This window comes from Carcharhinus amblyrhynchos, chromosome 9, assembly GCF_965287045.1.
Source record: "Carcharhinus amblyrhynchos chromosome 9, sCarAmb.v2.hapA, whole genome shotgun sequence".
Taxonomy (NCBI): Eukaryota; Metazoa; Chordata; class Chondrichthyes; order Carcharhiniformes; family Carcharhinidae; genus Carcharhinus; species Carcharhinus amblyrhynchos.
The window spans coordinates 18643367-18660423 of record NC_137332.1 but is presented as its reverse complement, the minus strand read 5'-3'; the positions used below and the strand labels follow the sequence as shown (position 1 = coordinate 18660423).

The following is a 17057-nucleotide window of genomic DNA, read 5'->3' as shown; positions in this document are numbered from 1 at the left end:
CATGCAAAATACTTGAGGTGACATTTAAGTGTAATGGATCCCAGGGATGCAATCTCCAAGACATTGTATGCATACATTTGGTATTGGTTGGTTGAATCATAACTGGCCATGTCCAAGGTGCTTGCATCTCAATGTGAAAAGTGGAAGCAATATCAGTTTTGCATCTAGTTTCACATGTAGATTACGCTGGCCCTTCATCTGTGGCATAGAGTCTGCACAGTGGCTTCTATTGGTAACACTGTGTCAAAACACTATTGTTCACTGTGTCTGTCAATGGTGTGGTCATGTTCATTATCTGTGTAGCTTTGATAGGCATTTTGTGGATCATGTCTTTATGTTGTTCGGTATGTGCTCTTGGTCAGCTGGAATGGTGCACCAGTCTGGCCTCTGGTTGTGATGTTGAACTGCTTATTTTGACCTTTGCTATCTGAGTTGACACTGCCAATGCCCTCTGGTGCCTCATGTCTGGCATAGTGTGCGATGATACTATGCCTTTAAGAAAAATATTTGAGCCATGTTCTTCTGCAGGGTCTGTTGTATCATTTTTATGCATTTGGAACTTCAGTGTATACTACCATGCTGTATTATTATTTGAGCAGCCTAATTGTTTCTATTGGCTAGAATGTTGGATTTCATCTGAACTAATGCTGTTCTGCTGTTTTCCCATGAGATTTTGCAGAGTGGGGCTTCATTGGGATGATTGGCAGGTACAGTTGTGCGACAGGAAGCTGGACTTTTCATGGAATATTCAAGCTTAGATGCTGTTTGTGGAGATGAAAGAGTCTCACTCTCTCTTTCCTCATCATGGAAGGAGGAGGCTGGAATCTGCCAGGAGATAAGCTTCTTTCTTGAAGATTCTACTGAATGAGAGTGGCTCTTTCTCTGAGAAATGCTGCTTTCAAAGCTTCTTGAAGCAGAGAGAAACAAATGTGTTTTTCCCCTCTCTGGCGCCTGAAGACTGGAAGCTGCCAGAAATTAAGTTTACCTCTCTGACATTTGATTGTTTTGAGATTAGATCCTTCTCTGCTGGCTTGGCTTTCTGTCCACAGGTGTTACAAAGCTGAAAAATCCAGCATCACGTGAGCATACTTGTTTTTGTGCTAACTAATTCTGACAAAGGGGGTATGTCTGTGGAATATTGCTTTACATTGGAACAACAGAGATAACTAGCTGTTAACAGTTATACTTGAATAACTTGGTTTATTCAGAAACTACTCATAGGTTAAAGTAATATCCAATAGACAGCACAATGGCAGTGGTTAGCACTGATGCCTCACAGCGCCAGGGACTGGGGTTCAATTCCAGCCTGGGTCACTGTCTGTGTGTAGGTTGCATGTTCTCTGTGTCTGCGTGGGTTTCCTCCGGGTTTTCTGGTTTTCTCCCACATTCTGAAAGACGTGCTGGTCGGTGCATTGACTCAAACAGGTGCTGGACTGTGGCGACTAAGGGAATTTCAGTAACTTCAGTGCAGTGTTAATATAAGCTTTATTTGTGACCAATAAATAAACTTTAACTTTAATGGAGATGCTGTATGCAGTTTTGTAAATCAGATGGTTCCAGCATTGATTCTTGTCTGTGAAGAGTCTGAGTAACAAATGTAAATCATTGGGTAGAAAATACGCTCCATGAGGCACACCTGCCACCCCAACCTCCACAGTGTGAAAGCATGGGTATCAGTTAAGAACAGGGAATCAAGTAAGAATAGAATGAGACAATAGCCCCTCCAGGTTCAAATATGGAAGAAAGCCAAAAAAGGAATGCCAGGAATAAGGATGGGAAAAATTAATGATGAAAAACCAAAGTACTCTTCAGCAAAGTCAATGACCAGAACACATGCTTTATTGTCATTTGGAATATGATCTTTCGTAAATGTGTTGTTTCTAAGCAAAAGCCTGTTCACGTACAATATATTTAATTAGAAACAAAAATTGCAAATAAGATTATCTAGTACAGCATCAAAAACTTTCAACACAAACCTGGATATAGTTTTGAGCAGCATACATAATGCAAAATCTGACCTAAAGGGGGATTTGTATGGCATTCATAGGACTTCAATTTGTGGTACTTGTTAATGGCATTGTGCAAACATCTAGTTTCAATGTAAAACCCTTAAATGATATACACACAAGAGCCAATCTGCCCATCATGCCTGTGGAGGCCCTTTAAAGAACCATCCAATCAGTCCCATTTCCCCTACTTTTTTTTGCCTGTTCTTTTAAGTAATTATTAAATTCCCTTTTGGAAGTTAACTCCAAAATTTGTTTTCACCACACTGTCAGACAGCACATTCCAGATGATAACTTGCTGTCTATTCTTTTTTTCCTCACATGTTGCCTTTGGCTCTCTTGCCAATTAACTTAAATCCGTGTCCTCTGGTGACTGATCCCATTGGAAACTCTTTCTCTTTATTTACTCAACCCTAAGAACAGTTTAATCAATTGTTTTGGTTCTAAAGTAGATTGCAATCAACTTGATTCCATTGTATTGCATTAACATTATGAAACTAACCATAAAGGATTAGTTAAGTACGTAACTAATCCATGAACATACACTGCAGGCAGTTTTTGTCTTGCTGCATTAACATCTCTCAGAACCTATTCATCATTTTGCTACACTGTAAAAGCTATTGACAATCTTGCTGGAAATCTCAGAGTGCAACCTTAAACACTGTGTTTTAAAAATATAAAAATGATTAAGGAAAATTTTAACTTATTCAGCACTTGAAACAATTCACAAAGAAACAATTTTCAGTTTCACGGACAAAACATTTATAGGTGATACAGATGAGAAACAAAAGATTACAATTAACATACATACCTATACATATATACCTACAAGAGTCCCTTCCAAAAACAATTCAAGTAAAACTGAGTCAATTAAGGCCAAATAAACATAGATATTAAAATATTGCTTCAAATTAAAAACATTTAAATGTGTATATATGTCAAACATCCAGTACACTGGGTTTTCTAATGGACTGTGGAGAGTTTATGCTCCCAAATTGTTGGGAGCATTGGAACAATTCTTTTAGTAAACCATAAATGTAACTACTATGCAACTTTTTTCAGAAAGCATTACCTGTGTAATACGATGCTGGTTCTTACTGGGGCACAGTCTAATCAAAATTCACAACAGTGGCAACTCTCCATAAGCCTAAGACAGTGAATCTCAGCTAGCTATTTGATCACAAGAACAGCCAAGTCTGATGCCTGCCATCCCCAGATATCCACATATGGAGACTTCTCAGCAAAGGGAAACAAGAGTTGGAACCCTTACAAATTTTCTCCTCCCTTCACTGAAGTGGGTGAGGGGCAATCCAATTCGAACAACCCAATTGCTGAAATAGGCTGGGATTAATGAACTTACACAACAGGAATCAAATCCAGCCAAATGAATTATTGCTACACTGCTCTTTCCCATACTCCAAAAAGCATCAACAGTTTCAGGTGAGCCCTTAGATCTCCTTGCATCAGTACTATATTTCAATCTGAAATCAATGGGAAAGTAAAGTGCATGAGCTGTAGATTGGCTATGCTCAAGATTACACTCTCCCCTTAAATGCCCATAAATCAATAGACAAATAAACATCAACTAGAAAACATTGCATAAAACCAAAACATGATCAGAATATTAGTTCCCCTCACCCTCTCTCAGCTTTATCTTTTTGATTATTACAAATTAATTATGTAGGCATCCATAAACACCCCTCCCCTTCATCCATAGACATGCTTAAATAAGTAATTACAAATAATACATTTATTGTGGCACACAAGATTTCTTAGTTAATGGGACTGATGGTTATGGGAACATATATGCACAATATAGGAAAGTCTTACGCGGTTTTATTTGATTAACATGTATTTCTTTTGGCTATAAATAGACTTGTATTTTGGTATAAAGTAAGATGGCCATCTACACTAAGTATCTTATTCATGCCTTTAAGAATATGATGAAAATAATTTAAGTCTAAATAACAGCAAAATAGTTAAGGCATGCTTTCTCAAAAATACAAAGTTAGCTGACTTAAACACATGAAAATGGCAGGTATTTGCATTTGTGAATTTGTCGATCAGTAGCTTTAAATGACGTCCATCTGCAATGCTCTCAACTAGTAAAGGTGCTGTGTTAATATTTTGCAATACTCAAATTTTAACTGCATTATACATTGAGTTTGTGATATAATTAAGATTTTATACAAATTCTGACTGTTTCTAATTTAGCATTCTAGGAGGAGTGCATTGGTTTCATTGGTGCATTGGTACCTCACAAGAGGTTATTGCAGAAGGTCAGGGGACATGGAGTTGGGGGTAGGGTGTTAGCGTGGATAGAGGATTGGTTGTCAAATAGGAGGCAGAGAGTGGGGGTCAATGGGTGCTATTCGGATTGGCGGTTGGTGACTAGTGGGGTGCCCCAGGGGTCGGTGCTGGGGCCTCAGCTATTTACCATTTATATAGATGATCTGGAGGAGGGAACCGAGTGCAGGGTGTCGAAATTTGCTGATGACACCAAGATTGGGGGAAAGGCAAATTGTGCGGAGGGTGTGGAGAGTCTGCAGAAGGATCTAGATAGGCTGGGCGAATGGGCCAGGAAATGGCAAATGGAATTTAATGTTGGCAAGTGTGAGGTGGTCCACTTTGGTAGGAAAAATGGTAGGAAGGACTATTACTTACGTGGCGAAAAACTGCAGCAGGCGACGGTGCAGAGGGACCTCGGGGTCCTTGTGCATGAGTCGCAAAAACCCGGCTTGCAGGTGCAGCAGGTGGTCAGGAAGGCGAATGGGATGCTGGCCTTCATAGCGAGGGGGATTGAATATAAAAGTAGGGAGGTCTTGCTGCAGCTGTATAGGGCATTGGTGAGGCCGCAGCTGGAGTACTGTGTGCAGTTTTGGGTGCCGCACCTGCGCAAGGATATTTTGGCCCTGGAGGGAGTGCAGAGGAGGTTTACTAGGCTGATACCGGAGTTGAGGGGATTGAGCTATGAGGAGAGGCTGAATAAACTAGGCTTGTACTCGTTAGAGTTTAGAAGAATGAGGGGAGATCTCATTGAGACGTATAAGATGATGAATGGGATGGATAGGATAGAGGTGGAGAGACTCTTCCCGCTCAAAAAAGACAGTAGGACTAGGGGGCACAGCCTCAAGATAAAGGGGAGGCGGTTTAGAACGGAGTTGAGGAGGAACTTCTTCACTCAAAGGGTGGTGAATCTCTGGAATTCTCTGCCCGTTGAAGTGGTGGAGGCTGCCTCGCTAAATATTTTTAAGAAGCAGGTTGATGGGTTCTTGATAAGAGAGGGGATTAAGGGTTATGGGGAGAGGGCAGGAAAGTGGAACTGAGCCACAACAGATCAGCCATGATCTTATTGAATGGCGGGGCAGGCTCGAAGGGCTAGATGGCCTACTCCTGCTCCTATTTCTTATGTTCTTATGTTCTTATGTTTCGAGAACTAGCAATGTAAACTGTATGTAAATGAAACTAAATGTTAAGGCATCTCATCCTTCCCATTGACTTATATGATGGAAAATGCACTTATAAATCATCAAGTACACTAACACGTAACCAAATAGTTGCATGTGTTGTTAAAAAATAATTTCAGTTATAAGTTAAGAAGTCACCAATTCATTAATAATGAATTTCATATTCAGTAGGTTTGAACAGCAGGCTAGATTAATTAGTTTAAAATTTACTTCAGAGTCAAGAATTCAGAAAGAAGTACGACATTAGCCTGTTTTATGTGCCACCATAAAATACAAATAAATAATTCCATGAACATAATTTACATGATTAAATGGTGGTTTGACTCAGACATTAAAGAAGCATTACATGACTCTTAGAACTAAGCTCTGCTGTTCAAATTTTTCACCTAAAAGTCTGATCACACATAACGTGCAAGACATACAATTTGAACTCAGGACTTTCACATGGTACATATTTACTGGCTTCAAATGAATAGCTATAAGTTGAAGCACTACCCGACACCAACATACCTCAGAGTGACCCCAGATAGGACATTGACCTTCTGGGAATATCTAAAAACAACTGCAGCCAAGGTCAAGTCCAGAAACTACTTGATTTTCAAACTAGCTGCCTCAACGTTGGGTGCTGCTACCACCACCTTCCAAACCTCACACTCAATAGCAGAATGCTGCGCCCGTTTAGCCAGATATGTACGTGCACAAACAGCTGACATCCAGTTGAATACTACCATGCCTATCATTAGTGGAAATACCACGCTCAACGCCACTCCTTTCGCCCACTTGCAACAATCCACAAAATGATAGAAAAACTTTGCAATGACCACCATCTATGACCCCCATCAAGGCCAATCTGCAAGAACTCTCCCTCACAGGACTCCAAGGCAAATTCTACTTGGACAAATGAATGGGAATCATTGAACACGACAAACAAGTACCTGGTCCAAAACCCAACTCAACAGCTGCCTGGTTTCAACCTTCCAAAGAAAGAGTGTTCATCCTCAATAGGTACAAAGCTGGCCACAGCCCCTTTTTGACCAACCTCTACAGAATGGAGGGCTCCCTATCTGCTTCTGGTAGAGAGCAAGCTATGCACCACATCACTGAAGAGTAGCCAATCCACTGACTCAGCAGTGGCCTATCTGCACTTAATAGAGCAGGATCCAGAAGAAACTGCATGGCTTAGGGCCTTCACAATCACTAAATAAATAAATAATCAGATCAGATACCTGATTTTAACAACCTTTTCCACAGAATTTCTATTCAAACAATTTAACTTGAATAGGTACATACTATTGGGTGTTACCCAAAACATTCAGTAACACAACTGCTTATAGAAAAGAGTTTTTGACAACTAATAATCTATTATTGTAGAGCTAGTTCAATTAACTAATTTTCCAAGGCTATATGACTCAACAAAATAACAAAAAGCTTTCCGCATTTCAGGTGAACCTGGCGATATAGAAGTGTTACATCAGAGGAAACGTCTGTATCAGTTCTGCACTGTGAACATGGAAATAACATTATCTTGGAGGGCTTTGAGATCATGATTAAGGAGTGCTAAGACCAATAAAAATCCATACCTTGGATGTTATTATTCCAATCAAAAAAGGCAAACCATTGTTGTTTCATTTATCTCACGTGAATTAAGATCTTAATTGTTGTTATTTATTCCTACAAGATATAGAATTGGCTAATCAATTCTATATTTGATAAAGTCTAATCAAATCTATACTATATTTCCTACACTAATACATTTTCAGTCTAAAATATTACTCAAAACCAAAAGTCAAAGCTATGACAAGTAGGTGTTTGCAACCCTCTCACCACTAATTATTGTACAAATTCAAATTATAAAATCACATTTAGCACTGATTATTCACTGCAAGTCTTGTGAATATAATCTGCAGAACTATATTTTTAGGTTCGACTGAAGAAAAGATGTCCTATTATCTACATGCCCATTAAGTTATTGTTATTCCTAAGAAAAACTAAGAGACAACCTCGTTTGTGCAATAAGTTCCACACAGCAGGATCACATTATATGACTTCTCATAATATTTATGCATCTTAAAAACTCATAATAAATGAAATTTAGATAGTAAAATACAGAGTCTTGTTATGCATGCAAATGACAGATTGATCCTCCAAACCTGCAGGAACATGGCTGCTTCCTTCATAGGATCAACTCCTGCGGAACAGCTATGTTAAAGGCACTATATAATTGCAGGTTATTCTTGCTAGTTTCCAGTGAAGAAGAACTTGTTGGTCATGGTTGACATGGATATCCTTGAAGCTGTTGTTTATAAGTATTCCAAATATAATATCCTTCGTGGCAAAAAAAGAGTCTTCATAGAGGCATACAGTTGGCTTGCTGTGTTCAAAGCATTACAATGTGTCCCAAAATAAATAGTGCAAACCTAAAACAGTGCTTAATGGAGAATTGGATGTAACCAGCATGCAGTTTGAGGGCTTCCACTTACTATATGTAAGCATGAGAAAGCAAGCGATTGTAATTCAGTGCATATTCAATTTGTACACACTACCTTTGCAAAGTCATAAATAAGTTCCAAAATTCAATGGTTAACTGTATTTGCATAAACAGTCTTCTAAAGTGATGCACACAGTACATTGTTGGTTTGTGCAACTCAAGTTCCACCTTTGCAAACAAAACACTGACAATAAAAGCTCTTATTAAAAAATGTTTTAAAAATTTCACTTAAAATAGAGTCAATCTCTACCGTTGTTTTCCATTTTCCCGAATGGCTGCCTGTTGCTTCTTGCAGGCAGTCAAAACCTTGTAGCATCCCCTTCCAATCTTATACATCCACATTATATTCATAACATCTAAGCAAATACTGGCAGCGATCCAAGCAAATTGTGCTCGTAGTCCAAGCTTGTGAAAGGCCTCCGTTCCAAATGTGGAAATCATTTTGCAATAGTATGGAGGCATGACGGCAATTCTCACCAGGAAGAATACCATCATCATCAGAAACCCATTAATAATATTTGGCATGGAAGTTTTTGGATAACCTAATGCTTCAAAAAACCACCTGAAAAGCAAAGGGCAATGATGAGAAACACTTCCAATGCAATACCATGGTGAAAATGCCATTTACCTATTTGCATTCCAATCTGTGACAATTTAAATATGAGCTGACAGGCAGATTATCTGACAGCTCTGATGACCAAGAGGGATTCAACAAAATACGAGGCGCTCCTGCCTCATTTTCAAGTTCAACCTGCCTCTCTGCAGGATTTTTTCAGAAAGTGTAATCCTCGCGTAAAGAAGGTATTAAAAAGATGGACATCTCACAAAAGTTGATTTGGTTGCCTGTTGGAAATGCAAACAGTATTGTACTTGAGTGTCAGGCAGAAATGTATCTTTCTCCAATTCTGCTTTCCAACTTCTACGTATGAAAAGGTAGAATTTGGCAACAGTTTGGGAGAGAATTCCTGAGACCAAGACAATTGGTGTGGAAAACATAACTGCTGGTAATACATACAGCACATTTTTTCTCTCAAAGAATCAGCAGAACTCGAATATCAAACTAGACAAGCTGGCATGAACATGAATCATAAATTCCTACACAATCTCTCTGATATTCCTGAGCATGGAACTGAATGAGTTATTAACAGTGATTAGTGCCAAATTTTTGAGGCTCCCTTCCGTCAGGTTTTGCAGTCTTTATCATCATTGTGGATTTAATTAGAGACCCACAGAGTTGACTGCTTGCAAATTAGAAAGACTGGGTGCTTTACAGATTTGAGCTCAGCAAGCAACATCACAGTTGACCTTTCTTGATCATTTTATCAATGTTAAAAAATGCACAATTTGACATCCAATTATGTCTATAATTACCTGTAGTTGTTTGGTTGCTGCTCATTTTTCAGGTAGAACTTTTAAAAACCCTACAGAAAATGACCTTGATATTTAAAATCATTCAATTTTGATATCATCCATTAAGGATTGAAGAGGGGACAAACAAGCAATTACTGTAACCCAAACGTTTGCATCAAAAAGATAATTATAGATGAGGAAGGTCACCTTCCCCATTTTAATCCATCTTTCCATAAAGACCCTATAGTTGCCCCATGTTGCAGCATCCATTTACTTTTCTTATAATCTGCAGGTCATACCTAGAGCAATATCCAAGTATCAGCTTTGTCTACTAGTGTCAATTATGGCTCATTTGTTAGCACATCACAAGGATGTTACTCTCATGCCAGAATTCAAATACAAAAAGCAATGCCAAATACTCCAGTGCAGCACTGTTAGAGATACCATCTTTTGGTTGAGACATTAAACAGAGCCTTCAACTGCTCCCTCAGGTGGATGTAAAAAAATTCCATGCATTATTTTGAAGAGCAAGGGAGTCGGTTTCCTGACTGATTTATTCTAATCAATCAAACAAATGCACAGTGGTTCGCTCCGCTGCCTCACAATGCCAGGGACTCAGGTTCAATTCTGGCCTTGGGTGAATGTGTGGAGTTTGCATGTTCTCCCCATGTCCATGTGGGTTTCCTCCTACAGTCCAAAGGTGCCCAGGTTAGGTGGATTGACTATGCTAAATTGCCTCTTAGTGTCCAAAGCTGTGTAAGTTAGGAAGATTAGTGGGGTGAATGCATAGGGTTATGGGGAGATGGTGGGAGCAGGGCCTGGGTAAGATGCTCTATCGGATAGTCCATGTAGATTCGATGGTCCAAATGGTCTCCTTCTGCACTGTAGGGGTTCTAAGATTATTACAGAAACAGATTATCTAGTCATTATCATATTTGTGGCAGCTTACCATATGCAAATTGACTACTATATTTCTTGCATTACAAAAGTGGTCATAGTTCAAAAAATACTTCATTGGCTGCAGAGGACTTTGGGATGTCCTGTAGTCATGAATGGTGCTAAATAAAGGCAAGTCTTTCTTTTCTCCTTTACTCAAGACCAGTAGGAGTTTGAGGAATATTCATGAGCATTGCTCTTTGTGCTGGTAATGCAAAATAACTTTATATCTTGACCATGCAATTGAGAGGATCACACACTAATTTAGTATGCCAAACTGAAGAGTTGGCTCGTGTGGTTCAGCTGTACAAACAGTTTCTGATTCACTATGGAATCCTAAAGTCTTACATAATTTACAGAGATAGATCCTGGCATCCCATTCGAATGGAGAACAACAAACTCTTGATTTAAGTAACAAAATTGATAAGTACCATGGAATGTTTTAAGAACATAAGAAATAGGAGCAGGAGTAGGCCATCTAGCCCTTCGAGCCTACCCCGCCATTCAATAAGATCATGGCTGATCTGTCGCTGCTCAGTTCCACTTTCCCGCCCTCTCCCCATAACCCTTAATCCCCTCTCTTATCAAAAACCCATCAACCCGCATCTTAAAAATATTTAGCGAGGCAGCTTCCACCACTTCAACGGGCAGAGAATTCCAGAGATTCACCACCCTTTGAGTGAAGAAGTTCCTCCTCAACTCCGTTCTAAACCGCCCCCCTTTTATCTTGAGGCTGTGCCCCCTAGTCCTACTGTCTTTTTTGAGCGGGAAGAGTCTCTCCACCTCTATTCTATCCATCCCATTCATCATCTTATACGTCTCAATGAGATCTCCCCTCATTCTTCTAAACTCTAATGAGTACAAGCCCAGTTTATTCAGCCTCTCCTCATAGCTCAACCCCCTCAACTCCGGTATCAGCCTAGTAAACCTCCTCTGCACTCCCTCCAAGGCCAAAATATCTTTGCGCAGGTGCGGCGCCCAAAACTGCACACAGTACTCCAGCTGCGGCCTCACCAATGCCCTATACAGCTGCAGCAAGACCTCCCTACTTTTATATTCAATCCCCCTCGCTATGAAGGCCAGCATCCCATTCGCCTTCCTGACCACCTGCTGCACCTGCAAGCTGGGTTTTTGTGACTCATGCACAAGGACCCCGAGGTCCCTCTGCACCGTCGCCTGCTGCAGTTTTTCGCCACGTAAGTAATAGTCCTTCCTACCATTCTTCCTACCAAAGTGGACCACCTCACACTTGCCAACATTAAATTCCATTTGCCATTTCCTGGCCCATTCACCCAGCCTATGTAGATCCTTCTGCAGACTCTCCACACCCTCCGCACAATTTGCCGTTCCCCCAATCTTGGTGTCATCAGCAAATTTCGACACCATACACTCGGTTCCCTCCTCCAGATCATCTATATAAATGGTAAAAAGCTGAGGCCCCAGCACCGACCCCTGGGGCACTCCACTAGTCACCATCCGCCAATCCGAATACCACCCATTGACCCCCACTCTCTGCCTCCTATTTGACAACCAATCCTCTATCCACGCTAACAGCCTACCCCCAACTCCATGTCCCTCGACCTTCTGCAATAACCTCTTGTGAGGTACTTTGTCAAACACCTTCTGAAAATCTAGAAAGACCACATCCACCGGCTCTCCTCTATCCACCGCCCTAGACACATCCTCATAGAACTCCAGTAAATTTGTCAGACACGACTTCCCTTTAATGAAACCGTGCTGCGTCTGCTCTATCAAGCAATTCCCTTCAAGATGCCTCGCAATTTCCTCCTTAATGACAGATTCTAACATTTTACCTACCACAGATGTTAAACTGACTGGCCTATAATTCCCCGAAAATTCCTTGTTTTTCATTTGAAAAACAAGGAAAAAAAAAAAAATTTTTTTCAAAACTACTACAGTGAATAATGGAGGGGCATGTGATGTGTGGTTTCTGTATGATGTGGGAACTGGTGGACTCCAAGGTCCATCCCAGTGACCATGTCTGTGGTAAGTGCAGGTTGCTGGAGGAGCTCCAGCTCAAGGTGGATGAGCTGGCCTCTGAGCTACAGACACTGAGGCTCATCAAGGGGAGAGAGGGTGCCATTGTCAATGGGGTGCAAGTGACATCCACCCCCCCCAGACTGGCTAACTCTAAGGGTCAGGGACAAGAGGGGGCTGCTGGGAGGAGGAAGGGGGGTGAGGAGTGGAGGCCTCAGCCTCTTAATCTGCATAACAGGTTTGAGGTTCTTGCTTCCAGGCTGGACGAGAACAAGGCAGATGAGGTTGGTGAGCAAACTGCACACGGTACAGTGATGCAGCAGGACATAGGCAAAGAGAAGGGGAAAAGGAACGTAGTAGTGATTGGGGATAGTGGGGTGAAGGGTATTGACACTGTCCTTTGTCACAATGACAAAGTGCACAGAAGGGTGTGTTGTCTGCCTGGTGCTCGGGTCCAGGATGTCGCAGCTGGGCTGCAGAGGAACCTGGAGCGGGAGGGTGAGAATCCGGTCGTTGTGGTACATGTGGGTGCCGGCGACGTAAGCAAGAAGTTTTCCTTGAACAAAATTATAACTGATTTCATCAGAAAGTTACCACTCTCCAGCAAGCATTCAGCGCTGTCTGCTGTACTCCACGTGGGCAATGGTGTTAGGCATGGAATTCCAGGATAATTGACCCAGAAATAATGAACTAATATGTAATCAAGTGGGGATGGTTGTTCTCAGTACATCTACTTGTCTTCTCCTTCTCAACAGTAGAAGTCACATAACAGGTGAATTTCATACTGTGGACAATGCATATTGCAGCTGCAGGATCAGCAGCAAGCTGTTTTCACTTAGAGAGTAACAAATTCCTAGAGTGTTGCAGCTAAAGCATTCAGACAAGTGGTGAGTACTCCACCACATTCCTGACTTTAACCTCACAGACACTGAAGAGGCTTTGGGGGGTCAGGAGGCAAACCACTCATCACAAAATTAACCAACCACTGTCCTGACCTCATAGCCATGGCATTGATATGGGTAGTCCAATTATGCTTTTGGTTAAAACAGATCTTGGGATGTTGATTGTGGGGAATTCAGCAACAGTAGTATCTATAAAAGTCATTCCTTGACATGTAGTCTTGTCAGCCCAAGACTAGATGTCATCCAGACCCCAGCATAAGATGTTTCACTGAGAATGTTATATATTGAAGTGAACACTGTGAAATCATCAGTGAACAGCCCCAATCCTGACCAATGTTCCCTGCAAGCTGCATGGAAGGTGACACAGCAACCTGAAAGACAACACACAGGCTGCTCACAAGTTATCCATGTTAAGGTGCACAAGGAAAATTTAAATGTACCATGCTTTCGAAGGAACATGCCATGAGCTAGAAAAAAAAATTAAAGGGGAATTTGCTTCTGAACAAACAACAGATAGAAGGCTATTGATCACATAGCTGAATATAGTTGGTTCAAAGACACCATCGTGAGGAACTTGTTCTGTAATGTTCACAACCTCAATGAAGGTGTCTGATCATTCTCTCATTATTTATTACAGAAACAAACAGTTTGTATCATTCATACATATTAAATTTATAATACTGTGATCACTGTCCACTGTACTCTCCGCCAAAAGGCAGAAGAATGCAAACCATAAAATTGGAAGTGGGCTAGTCATCATTTAGAACAATGCAAAGGCAGGACATGACAAAGCCAACACAGAAGTATTTGGTGGGTCGGTCGGTGTTTGATAGTTGAACATAGTGCACATAAGGGGCGTCACTGTTGGATTGACCTTGGCCTGGTGTTTACACAATCAATCAACTGCAGCACACAAAATGCAAGACCTTTGTAACAACTGGTGGAAAGCAGAAAGAGAGATGGAAAAATAGAGGCTGCAGGAGAAAAACAAAGGTAAAAAAATTACATGGGACAACAAGGAATTCCACGAGCAATGCATCAGGTCCCACTGCATCAAAATGTGCAGTGTTAGCATAAATAGTGTGAAATATCACTAAGTTTTTTGTTTTAACTTTTGCCCAAAGGCAAATTGGACAGCTTTGAAACAATGTCCAGACTTTTGCTGGAGTAAGGCATCCCACAGAATGCCCATTAGTTATTTTTTTTACTCTCAGCCTTTAGCTCAAATTATTTTGCTCAAGTTGCTGGAAGTGTGAGCTGATAATGGCATGTCAAGAGCAATGGGGAAGCTGAACCTTGATGAAAGACAGGACCAACGGTGTGACTTTACCAATGAGATTTCATGATCAAGGATGAAATGAGAGGAAACAACAAAGAGGAAATAGGGTGAATTAGTCAAATCAGTTACAGAATGAGAGGGAATGACAGACTGGATTAAGAGGAAAGAAAGAAAAAGATTTTAAATAAACTAAGTCTAACAGCATACTGTCTATAGGAATCAGAGTCCAATTTAAATGGCTTCCTTTCTGGATATGGAGAGTTTAATTTGCATTGCAAGATGATTAATCACTTCATTAAAAAGATACTTGTACTGATAATTTGCAGCCAGAACCTTTTAGGATAAGTTTAATTGGCAATTAATCGGCAAACGTCATAAAGAAATCTTGAAACATACAGGTTCATGCCTCTTCCCCATCACTTCCCCACACCAGGACTAATGGCAAAGCAGCAAAAATCACCCAGCAACATGTGACAGTTCCCTCACCCTTGCAGTGAATCTCTGGAATGACTTATACATTAATAATGTGTTCACGTTAAATGCAGCATCATTTTGGCTGTAGAATATGAGTCGCTTTTTTAAAAAAAAGGACTGTATCAGATTTCAAAACCAAGTGAAGAGTCACCTAATAAGAGAGTTATTTCTTTGGCACCCTCAAAATATTAGCGATTAGATTGCATCTGATGGTTTGTTCATTAATACTAATATACCTACCGCTGGTTAACAAAAGGAGTTGAAAATTCTGCAACCAGACGGAAATTAGCAAAATATGGCAGCAGTCCTTGTCCCTAAAAGAGCAAGTTAAAAATTCAAAGTTTACCTATAATCGATATCAAATAATTCTCTCTTAAACATGAAGTCACATGGTGGCCCATAATATAACTTGTACTGAAAAACAGTAAAATCGATCAAGAAAAGCAAATCAAATACCTTAGTCATTTATTTGCCATCAATAATTGACAGTAATAGCCATGCTTCAGAGGCATAAACAAAATGAAATGCAGATGTTATGTTGTGCTATATACACACACCCATCTCTGCAAGTCTAAAGGTTCATTCTGAAGGTAGAGAGCCTTAATAGCCATTTAAACACAGTTTGAACATTTGTATCAAATACCAACCAGAACATAGCTGAAAAGTAGATGCACATTTAAATTCATGGTATAAACACACTTAGCTCCCTGGTTATTCCATTCAGCCACAGTGAAATAGCACATTGACCAACATCCTAAAGACCTGTTCATTTTCAGGATAAAGAATGCCAGGATTTATAGTGAAGAATGGGATTCCATCCTCTTCTTTCATATTTGACCATAAACCTCTTTGCAGCTGTTAAACCAAAGAATATTTGTATCAAATACCAACCAGGCCATAACTGAAAAATAGATGCACATTTAAATTCATTGTAGAACACACTTAGCTCCCTGGTTATTCCATCCAGCCATAGTGAAATACCACAATTTCAAAATCGTCATGTTCTTTCCATCTTCAAATCCCTTCTTCTCCACCTCAGAATCGGGCCCTGATTGAGCAAAAGATGACACCAGGCAAGCCGGACTAATTGCAAAACGATGAGTACTAGAATTGACAAACTACTTAATTAAAAACTTCCAAAAATCGTAGGTTCACTGTGACAACTACTTGCACTGACTTGAAAAATTAATATCTGCAAGTGATTTACAAGTGATTTGCAAGTTCTTTTAGCTAAACACTAAGGTCATTATTTGAACTGTCTGAAAGTTCTCCATGCACAGATCTGCACTGGTTGGCAATTATGCCATCAGATTTGATGTAAAGTAGTTAAAATCCCCATGCGATCAAACTAACAAATTCCCTGCTGGCTGAAGGTGTCTGGAACTTCCAGCCAATGGGGGCACAGGGGTACTGGGAAATAGCCAATGGGGGCGTGGGGGTACTGGGAAACATAAAAGTTAAAATTAACAGACATTCCAAGAAAATTACCTTCCCCCTCAGTAATTTCCAAATCTATCACCAGTGCAAACATCATCACTTTGTCTTTTGTCCTTGCAGGAAAGTGACAGGATGTTGACTACTCCTGCCAACAAGTTATAACTCCAGTTATAACAAGTCTATGTCTCACTGCTCTTCATATTTAATGCTGGGGGCAATTTTCTGACCTCACCGCGCCTGTGGCAGATCACACCGATCCCGGAAAATAGTGCGCGAGCTTAAAAATTGGTCTCCTTCTAATGGCGCAAACCAGAAGGACGCAAAGCCAATCAGCATATTAAAAGTAGCGTTTAAAATGTGCATAGCCAGTTCAAATTCCAGCGCACAGAATTCACCAGCCTTCAGGCACGGCGTGATAACAGGAAGAATCATTACTGGTGTCCACAGGTGGCGACTTGACATAATGGTCATGGTGGGGGATGCAGGGGCGTGGCTGGACAGTGCCCACCTGGCATACCAGTGGAGGCCACAGGACAGACCGGCTGTGCAGCCAAGTAGGCATCACCAGTTGGATACCACAGTAAGCCAGTGGCAACACCAAGAGGGTGGGGCCTGAGTGGGGGCCATGACGGTGGGGCTGAGTGGTGGGTGGAGGGGTTGGGTCACGCAGAGGTAATCAAGAAGGCAGTCATGATGGGGAGTGTGTCAGGGATCCTGCTG

The 17057-nt window shown here is 40.8% G+C and overlaps 1 protein-coding gene across 3 annotated transcripts in view; it reads right to left on the bottom strand.

The window, feature by feature from the left end:
- Positions 1-5437: 5437 nt before the first annotated feature.
- Positions 5438-17057, bottom strand: part of tlcd4a (TLC domain containing 4a) — a 66461-nt gene continuing 54841 nt past the window's right edge. For all 3 annotated transcript variants that reach the window (XM_080195270.1, XM_080195271.1, XM_080195272.1), the window contains 2 exons: positions 15141-15214; positions 5438-8523 (listed from right to left, as the gene is read on the bottom strand). In XM_080195270.1, the coding sequence (XP_080051396.1) occupies positions 8208-8523; positions 15141-15214 (390 nt within the window). In that variant the 3' untranslated portion in view covers positions 5438-8207. The remainder of the gene's footprint in view (positions 8524-15140; positions 15215-17057) is intronic.